Source organism: Sapajus apella, unplaced genomic scaffold (genome assembly GCF_009761245.1).
Source record: "Sapajus apella isolate SASKATOON/1434 unplaced genomic scaffold, GSC_monkey_1.0 scaffold13, whole genome shotgun sequence".
Classification (NCBI taxonomy): Eukaryota; Metazoa; Chordata; class Mammalia; order Primates; family Cebidae; genus Sapajus; species Sapajus apella.
Window position 1 is genome coordinate 470 of NW_022436953.1, and position 24279 is coordinate 24748.

At 44.3% G+C, this 24279-nt stretch overlaps 1 protein-coding gene across 2 annotated transcripts; it reads left to right on the top strand.

The window, feature by feature from the left end:
• Positions 1-372: 372 nt before the first annotated feature.
• DNTT (DNA nucleotidylexotransferase) lies at positions 373-16442 on the top strand. Of its 2 annotated transcripts, none has more exons than XM_032281143.1 (5): positions 373-3001; positions 4120-4225; positions 9486-9731; positions 13182-13262; positions 16015-16442. In XM_032281143.1, the coding sequence occupies exons 1-5, from the start codon at positions 2718-2720 to the stop codon at positions 16099-16101; spliced, it is 804 nt and encodes a 267-aa protein (XP_032137034.1). In that variant the 5' UTR covers positions 373-2717; the 3' UTR covers positions 16102-16442. The 2 variants fall into 2 exon arrangements, with proteins under 2 accessions (XP_032137034.1, XP_032137033.1); XM_032281142.1 differs by having other exon boundaries at positions 376-3001; positions 13179-13262.
• The last annotated feature ends 7837 nt before the right edge of the window (positions 16443-24279 follow it).

A 24279-nucleotide genomic window follows, 5' to 3' on the forward strand; every position in this document is an offset into this window, starting at 1 on the left:
GGTGGAGGTTGCAGCCAGCCGAGATTGCACCACTGCACTCCAGCCTGGGTGACAGAGTAAGACTCTGAGACTCTGTCTCAAAAAAAAAATATATATATAGTTGTGATTCAAAAGGGAGTCACAGCCACAGTCACAGTCCCTAGCACTATGGCTCCTGGAGTTATAGAGAATGAATTCATCTTTTTTTTTTTTTGAGTCAGGGTCTCACTCTTTTGCCCAGGCTGGAGTGCAGTGGTGCTATCAAGGCTCACTGCAATCTCTGCCTCCCAGGCTCAAGTGATCCTCCCACCTCAGCCTCCCAACTAGCTGAGACCACAGGTGTGTACCACCACACCCTGCTAAATTTTTGCAGAAATGGGGTTTCACCATGTTGCCCAAGCTGGTCTTGAACTCCTGGGCTCAAGCCATCCACCCATCTTGGCCTCCCAAAGTGCAGGGATTACAGGTGTGAGCCACCGTACCCGGCCCCGAATTTTTAATAATGTGAGAGTAAGGAAATCCGTTGCCAGAGGAGACCAGGAGAAAAAGAAGGTAGACATCGATCTTTTGTTTAGGTAATGACAAAAACAAACAAATAAACACAAACACGCAATGGTAGAGGAAGCAAATCAAACCTTGGTAAGTTCTGTCAGTGATACTATAGAAGACCCTACTCATGTTTTGAAAAGTTGCTATGCTAATCTTTAAAAGATTGCTAGTAATACAATGCCACATAGGAAATAAAAAGAGTCCAAGAAAAAAAGATCCAATATTTATATTCCAGGCCCCTGAAAGTGCACATTTAATAAGCACGATTTACACCAGTTCTCAAGATGCCATTGAAAAGAAAGTTAAATAAATATTAAACATAAGTAGCAAGTAAGTGGTTTGGAATGATGAGTAAAGACTCTCAATGCTTAGAGAGAAATTGGGAGGCAATATAATGTTTCACTTGGATGGAACCCTTATCAAATGATGTCCAGTGCTCTCAGGATCTAAGGACTTCCAGTTCCCTAGCTTTGTAAACTGAATTTTTGCTTTTCCTATTGAGCGTTTCCAACCCTTTGAATGAACCAGCTTTATTCATTTAGTCAATCAGTGATTCCCATCGGACTGTTTAATGCCACCAGTTCTATGCAGAAATCAAGGAATGCCCTCCCATTATACTTATACCCCCAAAGTGGTTATAAGCACCCCTCGAAGCAGCACGGCAATGAATGGAATTGTCAATGGGAATTGCATAGAATACTGCCAAGGGTAAGCTAATTGAACACACTGAAAGTACGATTCCTGGATCAGATGGAAAACCAGATTCAGTTTTACTTATAGTCGTACTTGATTACGTTCCCTGAGGCTTGAGCATGCACATGCCATATTTGCCTTGAAAAGTCAATTTATGACCTATAGCAGCACATATTTAACCTTATACAGTGTGATAAGTTTTCTGTAATAAGTTAATCGCCCTGCCATACCAAAAAGGAAAGCCACTTAAATCAGTTTCATGAATGTCAAGAGATTATCATAGTCCTACATGTTCATTTCTAATATCTGCACATGTTAAAGAAATAGTCGCGAATCCTGACTTTTGGATTATGCATATCGCTCCATAAAGCACAGATGTATGTGGTTACCCACTGAGTTGTACTTTGAATATTAGTCATGATGGCAGTTTCTGTATTAGGGCATAATAGAGCATGATTCTTAGATCAAACTCCTCACGCTCACAAAAGTGGTCATGTTGCAATAATTTTTAGAAATGTGGCTTTTTACAAAAATAAAAAATAAGTATTAGTATTGATATAAAGAAATTAGTGTTCCACAAGTGGTGTAGTTTGGTATTGGACACAGTTTATACGTGTATTCATATGAATACCATTTTCTCTTGGTCTTGCAGCATGTTTCTGTGACTGTCCCCATTAGAGATAACGTAGGATGTTTGGCGGAATGTTCAAGCCAAATGGCCACCCTGCTGCCTCCCTTCCACAATCCCAGGGTGAGAAACAAGGACCAATAGACTTACTGTTGTCATTTCAGAGGGCCAGTGGTAGGTGAAATCGCAAAGGAGTAGACGTAAGCTTTTCAAAAGAAGAACTGGTGCAACAGAGTTTACAGTTAGGAAACAGGCTCCTCTGGAGGTGTCAGAGCTCCCCATTATTGGAATCAAGCAGAGTTTGAATGGCCCTCTCTTGGAGACCCTAGATAGAAGAACAGTGATGATGAAGCAGAATTCGATGTCCCTCAGGCTCCGTGGATCTAATCACCCGGCTCATTTCCTCGCCAATAGTACACCCCAAACCTTGGAGATAAGCCTCCCTTCTCCTTTGCTCTTCCCCTCAAATCTCCCTCCACACCGCTCTGTGGGAATCACCAAGTCATTAACTCTTCATCATCATAACTGACCTTTCATTAATTCATGTGGTCAGGCAAAGAAACAACAAGCTAAACCACCTAAGATATTTCCTGCCTTGCTTCCGATACACATCTACCCTGCTCCTATTCTTGATTTTAATTTTTTAATGGATCCATCACCTTTCATCTGTAAATCTCCTCATCCTAAATCTTTAAACATTACCTTTTTATTGACCAAGAAGGCTGGTTCTTCAGTAGGAAATCAGATTTCAACAGTTTGGATACCAGAGGGATATGAAACACTGTCTCCTTCTTAGGAAATTGTAAGCCTCTCAGTTAGAAAGCAAAGACCATTGTTTCCTTACAAAATTCACAGTCAGAAGAATCACATGGATTACTTTGTCTCTATGGAAATGGAGTTTGGTGTTGATGCTTGCGGTCATGTTAGCTCTCTTCTGGGGACAGGATCCCCTTCCACTGAGGGTTGGTTGTTTCACGTGCATGTCACTCTCTCCATTGCCCTGTCAAATGGCCTCTCAGGATTTCTGTATTATGAAGACCTTGTCAGCTGTGTGACCAGAGCAGAAGCAGAGGCCGTCAGTGTGCTGGTTAAAGAGGCTGTCTGGGCATTTCTTCCAGATGCTTTCGTCACCATGACAGGAGGGTTCCGAAGGTAAATAACTTGGGTGGCTTTGCCTCCTCTGCCCTAATACCTTCAGTGGCTCCCTGACTCGGACAGGCATCTGAAATGGCACAAAAAGCCTTTTGTTATCTGGTGGCGGCTTCTTTCTGCAGCTTTGTCTCCCTCACATCTCATTTCAGCAACCCCAAATGGCTTGTCATCCCCTGCACATTCAGAACTGTTTCTTGCCTTATTTCTTTGCTTACTCAGACTTTTTCTGCTTTGACTGCCATTCCTCAAATTGTCGCTTGGCTGACTTCTCATTCTTTAAGACTTAATTTAGATGGCACCTCCTCCAGAAAGCCTTCCTTGACTCACTCCTTCTCCATGCTGGATTAGAGACCCCTCTTCCATGCTCCCTGAACACCTGCAAAGCCCTTGATCCACAGCGATTTCTGTGTGTGTTTTCTCTAAGTTTATAGAGCTTAGTTCTTAGCAAGACTAGTGCCTGATGCCTAGCACAAAGGTGCTCAAAGCCTAGGTGCTCAAGAAATCTTGATTGAGTCAATGAATGACTGACTGAATGAATTCAGGAATGAGTGAATGCTTCACAGGGACGTGTGCAGTCGTTGAATATTGAGGCCTACATTTCAGAAAGGGATTTCTTTCCTCCCACAGCCTCCTCCACCTCTTTCTCCAGCCCTCTTACATGGTGGCTGCTGGCGATTCTAACAAAATAGGTTTGAGGCAAGGGAGAAAGTAGGAGAAAATGGAATGTAAGATAATGCCTTTACTCCATGTCATAATTCCAGTAGTGGTACCTTGTGTTATGTGAATACAGTTCTTGATTTGCTTGTTGTTATGCTTGTCTCCACGTGTGTATGTGTGGTTGTATATAGGTCTGTGTGTGTAGAAGAAACAATTTTTTGTTATTTTTTGCCCAGATACACATAATCACAGACATGCTGTATATGACTTTTTCTGTGTCATACATCTATTTTGCAAGGAATAGAGATGTGTAACCAAAGATGTTTTGTTTCTTTAAAAAAGTCGAGAGCCTCTGTGTTGCAAATCTTAAGCATAGGGCATAGAAACAAAGGTGATTTTTTTTTTTTAATGAAGACTAAAAATCTAATTGGTTTCTATTTTATATTGCTTTTTAAAATTAGGGGTAAGAAGATGGGACATGATGTAGATTTTTTAATTACCAGCCCAGGATCAACAGAGGATGAAGAACAACTTTTACAGAAAGTGATGAACTTATGGGAAAAGAAGGTGAGAAGAAAGATGGAAAATACATGCACACTCAAACATTATGTGAACACTTGAATTTTGCACATTGCTTGCCTTATATTTATGTAATGACCATCTAATCAATTCTCAATTATTTCTAGCAGCCTATACAAAGCCATATGACCTGCAATAAGAGTTTCCTGTTTTGGGTCCTAAAGTACATGTTATGAATATGTCCTAGATCTTGTTTAGTTATACTTACCTATTGCCAACAGGGCCAAGCGTGGCTATGCATTTGTGTTTGACATGCAGAGGCATTAAAGCACCCAAACAAAGTGAAAAGCATGCACTTTGAAGTCCTGGGAAGTGTGAGCTGGAAAGCTGCAAGCTTGGGTGGGGGGGCAGGACTGCAAAGACTGGGATGAAATCAGTCTAAGAGGTGTTGATAGTGCCTTGAATTCTGTGCTGGTCAATTACCATCTTGACTTTGTGCTGAGATGGAATGAAGGAAACTAATGAGGGCAAGCTGAGCCCCACAGAGGTCATGGCCCAGCAACCCTCATCCACTGGGAAGATCAGACTTGTGACAGGCCTATTGCCTGGTGGAGGAAACCAAAGTAAGCTAAGCTAACCCTGCACCCAGAGCCACATGCAGACCCTGACTCCTGTCTAACTCTAGTGAGAGCGCCATCTCCCAGAGAGACCAGAGGGCCCTACCCTCGGGACCAGCTTGTGTTTCTCTCCACGGCTTCATCCTTTCTGAGTAGTTTGCATCTGTTGGGTGTGGACCAAGCTCACTCATATCCCAGAAAGGGAAGGCCTCAGATAAAGTGAAAATAAGAGCTAGAAACACAACCCTAGGGCCAGGAGCACTGGAAGTGAAGACTCAACTTTAGAGCCAGATCCAAGTTCATCTCCGAGGCCATCCCAAACCCCCTCTGTCCCTCTCAGGAGAATGAACACAGGGCAGCCAGTGGCCCTAAGAGTGAACATAATAGACCAAGCCAGGGGATGGTGGCACAAGGAAGAATCAGTGAAGTGACTCAAGCAGGAAAGATGAAAGATTCTCATTGATAGACAAGGGAGCACAGCCTGTGGACCCTGCTAGCTGAGGCCTGGAAGGGAGTGGGCTGCCTGACTCCTTACCTGGAGGCCTTGCTAAAATGGACCCATCTGACCTTGGCACCCTCCCCTTCCCATGCCAACACTATTAAAGACTGGAATGGGGTAGAGAGATAGCAGCAGAGAGTCCTCTTTCCATTGGTCTTTCCTTAGGGAAATCACACTGACTACTGGTCCCAAGCAGGGATGGACGTTTTATATGCAGGCACTGCAGCAGAGGCTGATGTTAATGTAAGATGTGAGTTTTACATTTGGGATTTTAAAAGCATAGCCCACCATTCACTAGCTATATGACTTGGAATGGGTTACTTAACCTTTCAAAGTTTCACTTTCCTCATCTGTAAAACAGGGGTAACAAGCTTCTCTCATTAATTAAAGGAGCAGATTAAATGAAAGAATTAGATAAAGCACTTGGTGCAGTATCCGACGAATGGCAAAAGCCTAACAAATGGTGATGACTGTTATCATTATCTCTCATGCACAATTATTTATTGAACTCTGCCTGAAAGGCTGGCACTGGACCAGGCGAAGGGACTCAGGAGTGGGTAGGGACTTAGTCTTCCCCTTCACTAACTGACACACATTGACAGCAGGGAGGAGCTGTGGGGCAGTTTGCAATTTGGTGTCTCAGCCCTGACTAGACCCCTGCAGCTCCAGGCCTTCCCACAGTGCCAGGGTAGTGAAATCAGCAGATGAGTTCTTCATATATATATATATAAGGAATTTGTCTATATATGAAATATATGTATATATGGAGTCTCACTCTGTTGCCAGGCTGGAGTTCAGTGGCACGATCTCAGCTCACTGCAACCTCCACTTCCTGGGTTCAAGCAATTCTGCTTCAGCCTCCTGAGTAGCTGGTACTACAGGCATGTGCCACCACACCCAGTTAAGTTTTGTATTTTTAATAGAGATGGGGTTTCGCCATGTTGGCCAGGCTGGTCTTGACCTCTTGACATTGTGACCCACCTGCCTCCCAAGGCACTGGGGTTACAGGCGTGAGCCACTGCACCGGTCAAGTTCTTCATATTTAGTTTTCGCCTCTGCCTCACTCCCATGCCCTGCCATGCTTACCAAAGACTGCACTTTCTAGATTATAAAGTGCACACAGGTATACACCTGTACATTCTCTCACAACATGGACAACATACACATCCAGTGTTTCAAAACACCTGCAAAGCATAGTGAATAACCAATGGTATCCATTCGAGTCACCCATCAGATGACTCTAAATGTGATCTTTGTAGGAAACCCTTTGATCAGGGATGGGAGACAGGGAAGCAAAAATCTTGGAAATATTCATCTTGCGGGGAGGACTGACATCCCCAAAGACTCCATTAGCCTGAGTTCTCACTAGCACCAGTGGTTCAATCCAAAGAGGGGAGGTTAAATGGCTCTGGTTTTGGTTCCCGCCTGGTGGGTGAGACCCTGGGTACAGGACCCTCACTGTTCTATGTGGCCACATCTCTAGGTCATGGAACTGCTGGGAGGTGGATTGTATTGACAGACATTAGAGGGTAAAGAATGTATTCACTTTAAGAAACTGACTTGAGTTTGAATACTGGGCACTGAGTTGTCCCAGAAGGAGTTGGAGGGAATTGGAAGCAAAGGGCAGGAAAGGAATCCTGGCTAGAGAGCCTCACACTAAGCTTCGCAGCCCTCCTCAGAAGGCGCCTGAGACTAAATTCAGATGGAGCCTTTTTCCTGTGGTAGGTCAAGCTGAGTGCGTCTCCCTCCTGCTTTACAGTTCTCTTCCTGAGAATCGGCCGCTCTGCACTCTGGGGAGGATGGCAGGGACAGAGGAGCAGGGAAATTCTTCCTTCTAGTCAGGAGTTTCTCAGTGTCCGGTAGGAAAAATAAAAGAACATGCTGATGTAAATATTCATTCAACCAGTGGGTATTGATGGGGAAGCCAGAGCCCAGAGGGCTGCCCAGCAGATAACCAGGGCTGGAGATCTAGAGGTGGCAGCAGGGATTGTGTGCATATTTGACAAGTGTACCCTCCTGCAGATAACCTTCTGAACATGCAGGCAGGAGCATTATGTTCAAGGATGCATTCCCAAACACCTTGCAAAATTCAAGACAAAACCCAATAAAGCATGGCCCATTTCTCTATTACCCACCAAGTGTCATCACCATGTGACAGTGACACAAGCAGCTTACTATTAGGAATCCAGCTTTGTGGGCTTTTTTTTTCCTAAGGAGGCCGTGTTATTACAAATTTGGCTTTAATGTGACACTTGTTCATATTTTTATTTCTCTCTTTTCAAATTTACATCATTGAAATTTACACAAAAGGCTGCTATAGTGTACTAGTTTTAGCAAGTTTCCTTAAAAGTAGACTTGTGTTTTTCTGAGCTGGTTATTGGAGGTTAACTATGGCAACATCTACTCCTCCTCCAGAGGTTCTTCCTATCATTGGTGCTTCACCCTTCAAATGGTGTTTGTTCTTCGAGGCATTGGAGGGTGAAGAGTTCCCTCTTTTGAGGTCAACAGAATAAAAAGTATCTTTTTGAATTGAAATAATGTATTTTGCAGGTTTGTAGAAGAAATGCAAAGCATGATTCCTAACAATAATCAATTTACCAATGATGCCCAGAGTGTGGTCCCTGACCCAGGAACATCAGCATCACCTGGGAACCTGCTGGAAATGCCCTCCCTGCCCCCTACTGCATCACTCTGGGGACAGAGCCCTGCAAACTGTGCTTTAGCAAATCTTCCAAATGCTTCTGATGATAAAACTTTTAAACATCTAATCTAAAGAGTGCATGGTAACAAATCACACATCCCAGCAGCTATGATGACATGATTTGAGGGTTATTTGGTGTTTTTGTTGCCAGATTAAGCGGTTAATAGCACTTTCTCTTTCCCTTCCCCACATCTGCCCTGTGCCATCAGGAACTCCCACCGAGAATGGCAACTCGATGGGCACAGCTTAGAATCACTTGTCAACTTTCTGGATAGACAACTTTAGATGAAACGTATGTGGTTAACTTTATCCCATTTTCTCCAAGGCAGGCAGAGTAACACTTTTATGAGAAAGAGCTTCCCAAGTGCTACCTAGAAATAGCAAGTCATCCTGCCCCGACGTTACTCAGCCTCCAGCTACAACACTTTGGACTGGTTAAACCTGGTCATCAGTATATGACACTGTCTTCATCCATTTACATTGCTATAAAGGAGTACCTGAGGCTAGGTATTAATAAAGAAAAAAGATTTACTTGGCCCATGGTTCTGCAGGCTGTGTAAGAAGCATGACACCAATCACCTGCTTCTGGTGAGGCCTCAGGGGGCTTACACTTATGGCAGAAGGCAAGGAGGAACGGCAGGTGCAGAGGTCACAGGGTGAGAAAGAAAGCAAGAGAGAGTGGGGAGGGGCTCGGCTCTTTGTAACCCCCAGCTCTCATGGGAGCTAACAAAGTAAGAACTCACTCATTGCCATGAGGAGGAGGATGGCACCAGGTCATTCATGGGAGATCTTCCCCTGTGACCCAAAGGCCTCCCATCAGGCCCCACCTTGAACATTTGAGATCAAATTTCTACGTGAGGTTTAGGGGGACAAACATCCAAACTATAGCAGACATTAACTCAAAGCTGCCCCTCTGGAAATAATACGAATTTTTATTTCATTAGTTATTTATTTTTGAGACAGGGTCTTGCACTGTATCCCAGGCTAGAGTGCAGTGGTGTGATTATAGCTCACTGCAGCCTCAACCTCCCAGGCTCCAGGGATCCTCTCACCTCAGCCTCCCGAGTAGCTGGGATTGCAGACGTGTGCCATCATCCCTGGCTAATTTTTAAATTTTATATAAAGATGAGGTCTCATTATGTTGCCAGGCTGGTCTGAAATTCCTCCACATGGCTTTTTGTTTATGGTTGGTTTGTTTTTAAAGGACTGAGGGAGGCTCAGAAGTGGAGAGAGAAATGTTTTTGCAGTTTTGCCACTAAGTGGCTTTGCCTCAGCCTCTCTCATTGCTAAATTCCTTTTCTGCAGAGGATGGTTAATGGAACCACTTCCTTGTTTTTTTTCTCCTAGTGTTTGCAGCTGGACCTGTAATGCAAGGCCAAACACATGCCCATGTTCTGCTCAAATCTGTAAAGATTTCATTAAGAATCCAGTATAAAATCATTGATCCTCTTCATCAGGGCCTTTTCCTAACACCATTCTGTTTGTTTTCAGGGATTAGTTTTATATTATGATCTTGTGGAGTCAACGTTTGAAAAGCTCAGGTTGCCTAGCAGGAAGGTTGATGCTTTGGATCATTTTCAAAAGTGCTTTCTGATTTTCAAATTGCCTCGTCAAAGACTGGACAGTGACCAGCCCAGCTGGCAGGAGGGAAAGACCTGGAAGGCCATCCGTGTGGATTTAGTCATGTGCCCCTACGAGCGTCGTGCCTTCGCCCTGTTGGGATGGACTGGCTCCCGGGTAAGCGCAATGTGGACCCATGGGATGATGTTAGCCTTCCAAAAGATGTAGGTCGAGTCTACCTAGGCCCAGGGGAGAGATGATGGCAGCAGGAGCTGGGTGACAGGGGAGGGGGCAGTACCTAGCAACCTCTAAATCAAGGCATCCTGTGCACACATGATCAAGTATGACAGATTAATTTAGAGCAGTTATTCCCAGTGTGTGGTCCCCAACACCAGCAGCAGCAGCCTTACCCGGGAACAGGTTAGACATGGAAATTCTTCACCCTACTCCAAAACTGTGGAATCAAATCAGAATCTCTGGGGATTTCAGCCCAGAAATTTGTGTTTGAAAAAGGCCTCCAGGTGTTTCTGATGCAGCTCAAGTGGGAGAACCACTGAAGTACAGAAACTGGCAAGGGGGTTGAAAAAGGAAACAATAAAGTGAAGAGGCAGCTCACAGATTGGGAAAAAAATACCTGCGCATCATACATCAGATAAGGGGCCGTTATCCAGGATATACACAGAAGCCAAAAGGCCCAATAACAAGAAAACAAATAACCCTATTTAAAAATGGGCAAAGGATTTGAAAAGACATTTCTCGAAAGAAGACGTACAAATGGCAACTAGATATTGCCATCTTGCCTAACATCTGTAATCATGAGAGAAATGCAAATTAAAACCACAGTGAGATGTTACCTCACATGTGTCAGATTGGCTATTATCAAAAACATGAAAGACAGCAAGTGTTGGTGAGACTGGAGAAAAGGGAACCCTCTTAAACTGTTGGTGGTATTGTAAATTACACTTTGGAAAATAGTGTGGAAGTTCCTCAAAAAACTAAAAATAGGGCCAACATATGATCCAGCAATCCTACTTCTGGGCATATATCCAGAGGAAATGAACTCAGCGTGTCAAAGAGAGGTCTGTACTCCTGTGTTCTTTGCAGCGTGATACACGATAGCCTAGATACTAGGTAAAAACAATCTAAGCATCCACAACAGATGAATTGAGTTTTAAAATGTGGTATATATGCACAGTGGAGTATGACACAGCCCTTTGAAAACAGGACATTCTGTCATTCGAGGCAACATGGTCAAACCTAGAGGACATTATGTTAAGTGGAGTAAGTCAGATGCTGAGAGACAAATACTGTATGATCTCATTTCTGTACATGTGGAATCTAAAAAAGTCAAATTCACAGAAGTAGAGAATAGAATGTAAAGTCGTGGTTAGCAGAGGCTAGGAGGTGAGGGCAGAAAATGGACAGGGAAAAGGGTCAACAAGTACAAAGTTCTGGTCGGAGAGGTGGAGTAAGCTTTGTTCTATTGCACAGTATAGTGACTATAGTTAATAATAATGTACTACAGAAGATACATTAATAATGTACATTAATAATAATGTACAAAGAAACTAAAAGAGAGGATTTTTAATGTTCTTTCCACAAAGAAATGGTAGATGTTTGAAGGGATGGACATGCTAATTAGTCTGATTTTATCATTCTGCAATGTATATACATGTATCAGAATATCATATTGTAACCCCCAAACACTTACAATTGTTATATGTTAATAAAAATAAAATCAAGCTATAACATTTTTTTAAAAGAGCACAAGCTGGGTTCCTCCCAGACCTGGTTATAAGCTGCTGCTCTGCTTTTTACTGTTGAATGATCTTGGACAGGTTCCCTTTATCCTGTAAAACTCCATTTTCCCACGATGACCTTAGCTACTTTCTTGGGTTGCAGAGACAGTAGGTGAGATGACGTTCTCAAAGCCTCAGCACCCAGCCAGCACGTCGCCAGTACTAGATAAGCAGTAGCTCCCACCTACTGCCATTCACAGCAGAGGACACCTGTGATTTGAGTCCCATTCACATGTGTTCCACCCTCCCAACTAAACACCTCACCCTGTTTCTCCTGTTTCCCCAGGTAGCTGGCCATTGCTTTGAGTGAAATGAGCTTGTGTAGAGGGTTTTATGCAGATGACTGACATAACACAAATTAGTTGTTCTCAGATTTGGGTTAAATGTCAGGTGTCTTTGCTTTGGGCTGGAATTATTTCAGCACAGCATCTTAGCACTGGGATTTCTTACTCTAATGAGAAGTGTTGACTGACAACTAAATGCTTCTATCGTTCTTAAAAAAGGAGGAAGAAACAATAAATGCATTTTTCTGATAGACATAAATCTTTGGGAACACAGAGTCAATTGAGAAAGGGGAAAGTTCCAGAAAGAAGTCCTTGGTTATGCAAGGTCATGCCAGTTAAGCATCACTGGCTGAAGTGGTTGACCTTTGCCCATTTTATTTTTAAGATGGACATGTTTTCAGCATGTTCTTGTCTCTTTTCTCGAGTTGTCAGAAATTGTTGCTGTTGGTTCTGCAAGGCACTGGTACAGCACTAAGCTCTTTTTGTTTTTTAGCTGGGTGACTTTATTTTATTTATTTATTTATTTTTAAGACGGAGTTTCACCATGTTGGTCAGGCTGGTCTTGAAATCCCGACCTCAGGTGATCCGCCCGCCTTGGCCTCCAAAGTGCTTGGATTATAGGTGTGAGCCACCACATGCGCAGCCACTGGGTGACTTCAAACAAATGAAGGACGTCTAATTGCAAAGTCCATCTTCTCACCCAGCCGGGGTTAGCGTTCCTAAAATAGGAAATTGTTCCTTACCACTAGAGGGCGCCAGTATCCCAGGTTTGCTCCCTAATCCCACAAGAGGACAAAATTTCTGGATTGTGTTTCTCAGGAAAAGCAGCCTCCGTGACAATTCATTGCCCTCCTTTCCCAAGGTGTCCCTGTTCCTCTGTCTTAGGCTTCATGTGTGGCTCCCTTTAGTCTCAGAGCCCATTCCTGACTGTGGGAGATGTCATCCAGGAGCAGGTGACTTAGACCATGAGTTTCATGGCATCTCAGTATGAAAGGATGTTAAAGCCAGAGGGAGCCTTAGTTATGTCCTTCCTCCATCCTTTCATTCACTCAATCAAGATTCAGGGAGTCTGGATGACTTGACAGGAGATGCACAGCCAGGTAGGGACAAAATCTAGGCTGGAATGGGTTGCCTGACTCCTCCATTCTCTTTTACAATAACAATATTCCAAATCATTTGAACCCACCAAACTATTATTTATCCAGCATCTACTCTGGACCAAGCATTAGTCTAGTACAATGCTCACGCTTTCCATTTATTCATTCAGTGAAACATTTGCCATACATCTTCTACACGTGTGGCACTATTTGAGGGAATATGGCTGTGGACAGAACAAACCAGGTTCCTGCCCTCACAGAGCTTACATTCTAGTGTGCTTGTGTGAATACGGACCTCTGTCACCAGAGAGCTTGGCCCTGGGGGAGGAAAATCACTTTGAGAATGTTTAATGGAGTTAGATATTTCACTACAGGGATGTAGCCACCTAATACTGAAGACATTCTAGGTGTGATGATAATTTATTTTAACTATCTCCTATCCAGCAGTTTGAGAGAGACCTCCGGCGCTATGCCACACATGAGCGGAAGATGATTCTGGATAACCATGCTTTATATGACAAGACCAAGGTACAATTCTCTTCCTAAAATGGGCTACTTTGATCCTCATCCCCAAGGCTGGCCCCCTGAGCTCTTTTCATGAACTGATTTTAGCGTCCAGGTATGGTTTCCTTTGTTATGCGTGTTCCACTTCCAGTTGATCATAGTTGAGGACAGCAGGAAAGATTTCCACAGAGTCACAGTTTCCACCTCGCCCAGAATGCACTTCAAGAGCTTTTGGCTGAAAGATGATGAGCTAATTGGGCTTCCAGAACCAGTCCAGCAGTGAACATTAACTGGGTTTGGTATATCCTTAGTGTTGGCAATGAGTAACTCCAAAGTAACCAGAAATCCTCAGAAATCACAAATACTACTTGTATACCCCTCAAATGCAGGGAGCAGTGGCATTTTGAGTGGCCATGCAGGCCATTAATGACAGTCTTCTGCAAGAAAGAGAGCAACAGAGCTGCCCTGAGACATGAATGAGCAGCCAGCTAGCCTCATTGACCAGCTACGTCATTCATTTGGTGTGCTAGTCTTACTGTGGTCACGATCCAATTCATGCCTCAGCAAAATGATAGATACTGTAGAAGTTATAAAGAGTTAAACATCCAACTGTTAAATCCACAAGTTGTAAGGGCTACTCTTTTTACAGTGATCAAGAACACCAAAATAGGCTCTGGGGGGAAGAAGACTCAAAATAACTAGAAGTAATGGTACTGGCTGGGCGCAGTGGCTCACGTCTGTAATCCCAGCACTTTGGGAGGCGAGGCAGGGGGTCACGAGGTTAGGAGTTCAAGATCAGCCCGGCCAACATGGTGAAACCTCGCCTCTACGAAAAATACAAAAAATAACCAGGTGTGGTGGCTCGTGCCAGTAATCCCAGCTACTCGGGAGGCTGAGGCAGGAGAATCGCTTGAATCTGGGAGGTGGAGGCTGCAGTGAGCCAAGATCACACCACTACACTCCAGCCTGGGCAACAGAGTGAGACTCTGTGACAGAAAAAAAAGAAAGCAATGATCCTTTCCCTGTAGGAGTTTGTAGTCTCAATGAGGTGTATTCAGCTAGAGTTGTCTCAGTTACAAATGTCAGAAATCAAATCTAAAGTGGCATAAACAAAAAAGGGAACTTGGATTATATACTGCAGTATCCAAGGGTTGAGGGGTGGCTAAATATGGGTGCTCAGGCAGGCTTCCCTCAGCTTTGGCTTTATTCTCAGGCAGGTTTTCCCATTAGTCCCACTCTTACAGTTACTCCAACAGACAAGAGCCTCTTTCCCTTTTTTTCTTCTCTCTTTTTTCTTTTTTTTTTTTTTGAGATAGAGTTTCGCTCTTGTTGCCCAGGCTGGAGTGCAATGACGTGATCTTAGCTCACCACAACCTCCACCTCCCAGGTTCAAGCCATTCTCCTGCCTCAGCCGCCTGCATAGCTGAGATTACAGGCATGCACCACCACTGGTTAGTTTTGTATTTTTTTTAGTAGAGATGGGGTTTCTTTATGTTAGTCAAGGCTGGTCTTGAACTCCCGACCTCAAGTGATCCACCCGACTCAGCCTCCCAAAATGCTGGAATTACAGGCCTGAGCCACGGTGCCAGGCTAAGAGCCTCTTTCCTAATAATTCCCTCAAGAATCCTAGCTGATACTCCTTGGCCTGGCCTGGGTGGTGTGCCTATCCCTGAACCCATTACTGTGGCTCTGATTGGCCAGACTTGGGTCATGTGCTTCTTCTTGGAATTGGGAGCAGCTCCAGGTAACCCTCCTGGACTGAGAGTCAAGAGGAGTGATTTGCCATAGAAAAATCCACGTGCACTGGGCATGGTGGCTCATGCCTGTAATCCCAGCATTTTGGGAGACTGAGGTGGGCAGATCACAAGGTCAGGTGTTGAAACCAGCCTGGCCAACATGGTGAAACCCCGTATCTACCAAAAATACAAAAAGAGGCAGGAGAATCACTTGAACTCGGGAGGCGGAGGTTGCAGTGAGCCAAGACCCCGCCATTGCACTATAGCCTGGGTGAAAGAGCAAGACTCTGTCTCAAAAAAAGAAAGAAAGAAAGAAAGAAAAATCCAGGTGCTGCTCACAGGAGAGGGAGCTGTGGATGCTGGCAGGAAAGCCTTGGATGCTGAGCTTGTAGGTGAAGGCAGATTCACACAGTACAATGAAGGAACACTTGCAAATTAACATGCTAAATAGTTCAATGTAAGCAAGTAACTTCTATATGCCTAGCACTGTGCTTTGTACAAGAAGGGATGGAGAAGAAGAGCTGCTTGCTCTTGAAGATATCATAGGGTAGGATCCTGCCGGGGCTAGAGGCAAGCATAGAAAGCTAGAGGAATACCCAACACATACAAGTATCCTGTGATTATCAGCAGTATGTAATTATGACTGCATGTTAGAATTACCCAGTGCTTTCAAATAAATAAGACCTCTCCTGAGCTTCTGATTTCACTGGACTGGCAAATGACTCAAGCTTCAATGTTTATTTTTTAAACTCCATCAGGTTGTTCTAATAAACAGCTGTGGTTCAGAGCTACAGCCCATAGGAAAAATATCCAAATGGCTTTTGCTGAATACATTAAAGCTGTTATGATTTCGCCTAATTCATTTAGTACCATATTTTGGAAAGTCAGTTAAAATGACTTTGTATACTTGGAAGCAGGGAATTATGTTTGGGCTATAATTCATTCTGACAAGGCAGTTTTATAAGTAACACTTTCACGGTGTCCACACCATGGTGCTTATGGAAAATATCTAATGCACATATTTCTTGTTATGTTTTCAGAGGATATTTCTCAAAGCAGAAACTGAGGAAGAAATTTTCGCGCATCTGGGATTGGATTATATTGAACCATGGGAAAGAAATGCCTAGGAAAATGTTAACATATTTTTCCTATTCTTTTTCAAGTTAAATAAATAATGCTTCATGTTAGTAAAAGATGCCTTGGGAAAATTCGGGGTTATTTATGTCTTATCGAAATGCAGGTTGCCACTAGAAATATATAGCTTTGGAAACATGGAAAGGTGCCACGTGGTAATGGGTAAGATTCTAATAGGCCATGTTTATGACTGTTGCGTAGAATTCACAATGCATTTTTCAAGAGAAACGATGTTGTCATTGGTGGGTCCTTCAGAGAAGCTCATCAAAGCTGGCTTTGTTCACAGTGCAGCTGAAATACTGTATATCTTCAATAAAAACAGGAGGAAACAAGATGATGAAATCTGATTTTCTTCACTCAAATATTATAAACTATTTTAAAACACAGGTGTAACCAAGTGGAAGAATAGAGCTTACAGTTTTTCTTAAGGGGACAAACAGGTTTAATGAAGATGCAGAGATTCCAGCAGGGATTCTGGGTCCCTTCTGGAGGTTGAGGAGGGGTGCTGCCTCTGAACTGGCTCAGTTTGGCTCAGTGCCTGCTTCTCTCCAGCCACTGTACAGCTGGCTCCCTAAGCAGTGCAGGACCACATAAGGGATGTATTCTTGCCATCATGCTGAAGGAAAGGCAATGTCCTAAACCACTAAAGAAATATCCTTTTTTCCATCTCGGACCTTCTGTCTACACCTTATGGCTCAGTCTCTCTCAGGAAGTCAGTCTCTCTTGGCTTCTTCATCTGAGGGCACCCAAGGGAAGGGAGGGAGCCCTGGATGAGGGGGCCTTTGGAACTTCCAGGCTCCAGACCTGTTCTCTCCTTTTGCCTCCTCCAGGAAGCATAGACCTTTTGCCTTGAAGGGAATTAACAGGTCATCTGTTCCAGCTGCTTCGGTGTCTTCAGCCTGCTAAAGAGCTGGGAGGCCCATGATGACCCTTCTCCCTTCCTTCCAGTCCCTCTGAAAAGAGGATTTTGGGAGATACAGGACTCCATGGAGAAGTATGATGCCCCCAAGATGCACAGGAAAGGAGACTCTTTGCCTTTTTATGATTAGGACCTAGGAGTGGTGGTGGCAGGAGGTGGGGGTTGTATAATAGTTAGTATTGCCAAAAATTCAGCATAACAAGCCATTCTCAAACCTAGAGGCTTAAAACCTTACAGATCTACACACCAGCTAGTTTGGCTGACCGAGGCTGGACTCTGCCCGTCACATCCCTCATCCTCCTCCTGGGACCCTAGGGCTCATGTGGACATATGCTTCTCATGATGCCAGAGAGCCACAAGCGGAAGAGAACCCAAGTGTGCAAGCACTTTCCAAGACTCTTTTCAGTCTGTGTCTGAAGCATGTCATGTCTATGCCTCAAAGGATGGAAATTGTGTCTTGTCCCAGTGGGAAGGTATTGCACAATCACAGGGCAAATTGCACTGATGCAGGGGAAGAAAAGGTCCATGGGTGCAAGCTATTTTTGAAAGACAAATGCTGCATGTTCTCACGGATAAATGGGTGTTAAGCAATGAGAATACACGGACACAGGGAGGGGAACATCATATACCAGGGCCTGGAGGGTGGGGGAGCTAGGGGAGGAATATCAGGATGTGGGGGGATTGGGGAGGGATAGCATTAGAAGAAATACCTTATGTAGATGATGGGACAATAGATGCAGCAAACCACCACAAAAAAAAAAAAAAAAAAAAAAAAAAAAAAAAAAGATGCTTCATCTCCTTTTCACTCTCTTCTCCCTACCAACCGACTCACTGAATCCTGGTAGACTGCAAAGCGCCAGCCATTTGAAGCTGACAAGAGGGGGTTTTTGCTCAGCAGGGCACTGAGCCCTGTTCAGGAATGGGCCATTAGCTGTGTTCACTCAGTTGGCAGACATAATTGATAGGGTGAGCATTCATCCTGGTTTGACTGGGACAGTTCCAGTTTATGCCTCTTGTCCCTGCATAATTATGATAGCACACCCTTTTCTCTTAAAATTTTCTGGTTTGAAGGACAAATTATATGGTCATTATATTTATGAGCCCCTATTGTGTGCCAAGTACTGTTCTTGGCACTGAGGACTCGGAGAAGAACAAAACTTCTTGTCTCTTCTCACAAGGAGTTATAGTGGCTTCTCTGCTTATTATCTCTTGGGAACCAAAAAGGCCACCCGGGGGAGTCAGGTAGATCTTGCTGAGAAGAGGGAATCCCTGAAAGACCTTCCCTGAGCCTACAGGTCTCAGGATGGGGCAGGTGCTGGGATGAAGCTTGAGGTGAGGGGAGTGGGAATGATGAAACCTGTCTCTGGTGGTGGGTGTGTGGGGAGAGAAAGCCAGAGGATGGACTGGTCTATGTTCCTGACTGGTGACAACTTTGCAGAAGCCCGAGGTGTAGGCCTGGCGCTTTCTCCCCACATCACCCAGATCACAAAATAATAGGAAAGGAGCCCGCGGTATGGGGGCAAACTCGGAAGACTATTGGTCCATGTCCAGGGGGGCATAGCTGGAGGGGAGCATTGAGGAAGCTGCCAGAGGGAAAGAGAGGGGCACAGTGGTGTCCGATTGGATGGGAACAGGTCCCCAGTCAGAGGTGGCTTCCGTGGAGTGGGGGACTCAGTGACAGGTCTCTGGCAGTCAGTGCTAGACTGCACATCAGGTTCACGGCTCACCAGTTTCTCCACGACTTCATGGTTTGACCAACATTACCCAGACTCCCCTTGCTTGGATTATTTAGCAGAAGGCTCTGGGGCTGGGTTTAGGCAGTGCCTGGGAGATGGGACTTGATATCAACATGTGACCAAGAGCAGCCCAAGCCCTCGGGGGAGGGAAAACGATCATGTCAGTCCTGCCAGTGCTCCGCTCTCATGGGTGCCTGGGCCCCAAGCCAGAAGCCAAACAGCACCTCAGACGGGATGAGCAAATGGGTGGAGAGGGTGCTTTAATCAAAGCTCCTCTAGACACCCCTGAAACTTAAAGGGGGCGAGGGACGAAGATCTCATGAAACCCAAGGACTGACGAAACCCAAGGGCTGACAACAGCGCATCTGGGCATCCTGCGACCACGCCTCAAAACAGTCAGCCGGCATCACCCACTCGCTGACTGTCGAGGGCCCCACAGTCTCGCTCTGCTTTGCCTAAAAATCACTGGATCCCCATTGGTATTTTCTGAAACAGAAAATGTGATAGGTCTAGCTGACCAGCCTAATCAAAGCCAAATGGTCATTGGTTGCTCTTCAGCCAATAGACAGGCTCCCTTTGGGTCAGGTGTGCATAACGGGTCGAATCGGTCCTAACCGAGATGCCGGGAAGTGAGACGCGTAGGAAGAGAGGGCTGTGGCTGGGGCAGTTTCTCCAGGACCCGCTGTGGTCACGGTGAGAACCGAAATCCAGGGGGAGCACGGAGAATTCTAGGAGACTGCGAGCTGCAGCTTGGGACAGAGATGCTCCGTGGAACCTGAGCCGCCCAGGCCTTCCGGGTTTGGCCCACTGTCCGAGCTAGAGAAGCCTCAGGGTCTGCCCCAGGACTCCTCAGCACCTTCGCCACCGGAGAAACGCATCCTCAGAGTCAGCCGAGAAGTCAGCAAGGAGCTCAGGCATCCTGGTAGGGAGGGCGAGGTGAATCAAAGAACAGGGCAGTCAGGGTCCGAAATCCAGAACTCTTCTTCATTATATCTGCCTCTTGGAGTAGAGGCTTGGAAAACAAGGAAGGAAAATGAGCAACCAAATGACAACACCGGAGGTAAATGACTGGTTGACATTAAAGCAGGAGAGCTCTCACCTGCAGGAAAAGATTTATTGCCCAACTAGGAAAGTACAGTACAGGCTTAGAAACCCTGGGGGGTGATCCCGGTGGGCTGAGGATGGCTTCACAGAGGAGAGGGATTTGAACAGGTTTTAGTGAATGGGAGGATTTGGATCTACAAATAGTGGTTCAAGCACGAAGCCCCGGGAAGGTGAACTGTGTTCTGCAGGCCTTGAAAGGGACAGCCGAGCCAGAGCTTTTGTTTTTGGAATGAAATTCTAAAAATGAACTTCAAAGACTTCTCTTACACACTTAAAACTTAAAAGGGAGAAAAAGAAATTTTTGTTTTGTATAACAGAAATAAAAAACTGGCAGACTGTGGGTCAAACAGCCCATAGACATTTTTTGTCTGGCTGTCACGGTATTTTAGGAATTTTTGAATTAGTAGCCAATACTTAAAACTTGATAGAGTACATTTTCTTTTTAAAGGATGTATGTCTTCTTTTGGAAAACAAAAGACATGGTAAAAATAGGCTGCATTCCCGCTTGGCTTCGATGTTCTAGAGCCCCCAGTAGGTCGGTGTGTACTCTCTAGCTCAGCCCACACCCTGTCACTAGCCTGCTGCCTCCCTACTGAGAGTGTCTGGCCAGCCCTAGGCTTCTGTGGTTCTCAGCCCCAGAGTAGAGGGCAGAGCCCTGGGTGGAGCTGGGCACTGCAGCTGCTTCACTAGCACACTGCACCACCCGGGGCCCGTCATGCTCTGTCTGGACTAATTTTCCTCACCTGTAGAATTAGGGTTTGGCCCAAATGGTCAAAAGGCCCTTTCCAGGTTGTAATGATGATGCAAGAGCTATGCTCCACATCTGATAGTAAATGCACCCAAGCTAGTGCACAGGGAGGATGGCTGAGTGGCAGGAATTTCACCACTGCCCCTCCATTTAGACGCTGACACTTGCTCCACCCAACCCAGAACCCTCAAAGACACAAGTGACAGCAAGGCTCTTCCAATTAATCAGAGGAGAACTTCTTTCTTTAATTGTGGTAAAATATACATAACATAAATCTTACCATTTTATGGTAAGATTTAAAAATTTAAAAATTTTTTTAAAATTTAAAAATTTAACCATTTTTAGCCACTCATTTCGGTGGAGCTAAATTGAGCACATTCACAGTATTGTGCGGCCATCACCACCATCCATTTCCAGAGCTTTTTCTTCACCACAAACATAAACTCTGTACTCATTTTTTTTTTTTTTTTTGTTTTTGTTTTTTGAGACGGAGTTTTGCTCTTGTTACCCAGGCTGGAGTGCAATGGCGCGATCTCGGCTCACCGCAACCTCCGTCTCCTGGGTTCAGGCAATTCTCCTGCCTCAGCCTCCTGAGAAGCTGGGATTACAGGCACGCGCCACCATGCCCAGCTAATTTTTTGTATTTTTAGTAGAGACGGGGTTTCACCATGTTGACCAGGATGGTCTCAATCTCTTGACCTCGTGATCCACCCGCCTCGGCCTCCCAAAGTGCTGGGATTACAGGCTTGAGCCACCGCGCCCGGCAACTCTGTACTCATTAATTAAGCAGACACTCCCTACTCCCTCTCCCCTCAGGCCCTGGGAACTTTGATTCTATTTTCTGTCTCTATGAATTTGCCTATTGTAGGTACCTCATATAAGGTTTTAGCGAATGGGAAGATCTACCATTTGTGAAATCATGCAGTATTTGTCTTTTTGTTTCTGGCTTACTTTTTAGCATCATGCTTTAAAACTTCATTCAGGTTGTGGCATGTGTCAGAATTTGCTTCCTTTTTAAAGCTGAATAATCTTCCACTGTAGACATGTACCACATTTTGTTTATTCACCCATCAATTAATGGACATTTGAGTTGTTTCTACCTTTTGGCTATTGTGATTAATGCTGCTGTGAACATTGTCATACAAATATCTGTTTGAGTTCCTGCTTTCAAGCCTTTTGGTAGGGACCTAGTAGTAAAATTGTTGGATTCAATGGTTATTCTATACTATGTTTAACTTTTTATGGAACCGCTGTATTGTTTTCTATAGCAACTGCACCATATTACATTGTTAACCAATAGTGCTCAAGCTTTCCAATTTCGCCACATCCTCAACACTTACCTTCTATCAAAGGATAACAGTGGTCAAAAGACAACAATGGTTATTTCTGTGTTGTCTGTTTTATAATAGCTGTCCTAATGGGTGTGAAGTGGCATACGAAAACTTTTGCCCATCCTAGAACCCAAAGGCAGTCCAGGCTGAAACTAACACACTGAAAGGGGCTCAGGTATGTGTGTGAGTGTTACATCTTGAGTGAATGGCTAAAAAAAGCTGGGGACAACATGAGGGTGGACAGCAGCGACCCCCACTGAGAAAGGCCACATGACAAGTTGTATTCACATGCCTCAAATCCCAAAAGCCACAAAGTATTCTAGTCTTTTATGCTGCCCAGTGTTTCCCAGTTATGATAGTCAAGATTATTTTAGGTGGTAAGTAGACGAATATGTTCATACTGATAGAATCAATATTTATTGAGTGCTTACTATGTAACAGTCATTTTTCTAGGCACAGGGTATAGAAAAGATAACAAAACTGTCAAAAATCTCTGCCTGTATGATTGTAAGCGTAAAGCTTACATTCTAGAAAGATGTTTATTTATGTTCGAAAGGTGTTACAAAAATGGTTCCTTATTGATTGTAGTGACACAGAGCTTCCTTTTTGGAGTATGCTTATTTAAATAAGAAAAGTGACTCAAGATAAGGGGAATCATTTAGGAAATATTACCAGTGGAATGGGGATGTGGCAAGAGTGAGGACAGGGATACAGGTGGCTGACATTCGGAAAATGGGCAGGTAGCCTTGCCACCTTCCTTGAGCAACTCCCCAGCCCTGTTCTCTGGAGGCCCCCACCAAACAATAGCCCCAGGAGGTCCATACTGAAGGAGGTTTCCCCATCAGAGAACCTCTCAGATTCTAAATGCTATTTTTCTTATTTGAAAAGGACTGCTGGAGATGCCACAAATGCCCATGTCTTTTTTTTTTTTTTTTCTTTTTTGCTGTAAGCCAGAATTCTTAACAGTTCTGGACATGTTTTTCTGCTGTAGGCCAGAATTTTTCTTAATTATGGTGGTGACTAGTTACCAGAACTCAGCCTTCGCCAATGCCTCCTACTTTGGGAGCAGAGTGCCCTCTGATGGCTCACAGAAGAACCCTCGCCTGCAAGTACAGTATGATACAGCAGATCAAGTAAGACGCAAATTATCTGTTAAAAACATTGGAATTGTATGTAAGAAGCCATGGATCACCGATGCTCTAATTGTTCACTTTTTTTTCCAGACTTTTAAATTTGTTTTATTTTGGATAGTTTTTATTGCTGTGTCTTCAAGTTTACTGATCTTTTCTTCTGCAATGTCTATGGTTTGATTAATCCTCTCCAGTATTTTTCCCACACTTTGTAGTTTTCATCTTTAGATGCATGAGTTAGGTTTTAAAAACTATCTTCCATGCTTCTATTTAACATATTCAATTTTCCCTCTAACTTATTAAATATATGGAATATAGTTGTAACTGTTTCAGTGTCCTTGTCTGCTAATGATATCATCTGTGCCAATTTTGAGTCAATTCCTATTAACTGAGTATTCTCCTCATTATGAGTTACATTTTCCTCCCTCTTTGCAAGCTTGGTAATTTTATATTGGATTGCTAGACATGGTGAATTTTTTCCTGGATATTTTTGTATTCCTGTTAATATTTTTGAACTTTGTTCCAGGATGTGGTTAACTTACTTGGAAACAGTTTGATGTGTCCTCATCTTGCTTTTGAGCTTTGTTAAGCAGCACTAATGTAGTTTACTCCAGGGCTAATATTATTCCTCAGTACTGGGGCAATACTTTCCTCAGTGTCCTACCTGATGCCTGGTGAATTGTGATGTTTTCTTCTCTGGCTATTTGGGAAAAGGCACTGTTTCTGGCCTCCCCCTGGGAGGCCTGGCCCTTTAGAGCTTAGGGTATTGTTCTCTCTAAATCCTTGTGTGTGGTTCTTTCTCCGGCCTTGGGTAGTTTCCTCACATGCATGTGCTGATCAATAGAATAATCACGAGGGCTCCTCTGTCTCTGTGCAACTCTCTCTCCAGTACTCTGCTCTGCAAAGTCTATTCACCTTGGCCTCCATGGACTCCCAGCTCTATCTCATTAACAGCATGTGCAAAGGCCATGTGGTGCAAGGACCATGGTGTCACAGAAAAGGCCCACATGGCAGGAGGGCCATGGCGTAAAATGAGCAGAAAGAAAGGTCTTTTAGCTGGAGGTTCCCACGTGGTTGAGTTGCAGAGAGAAAGCTTATGTTTGTGGACAGACCATGGCATCTAAAGGGCAGAGAGGAGGCCTAACTGGTTGGGGCAGAGAAACTCAAAGGGGTGGGACACAAGACTGGGCCTTCCGAAGATCT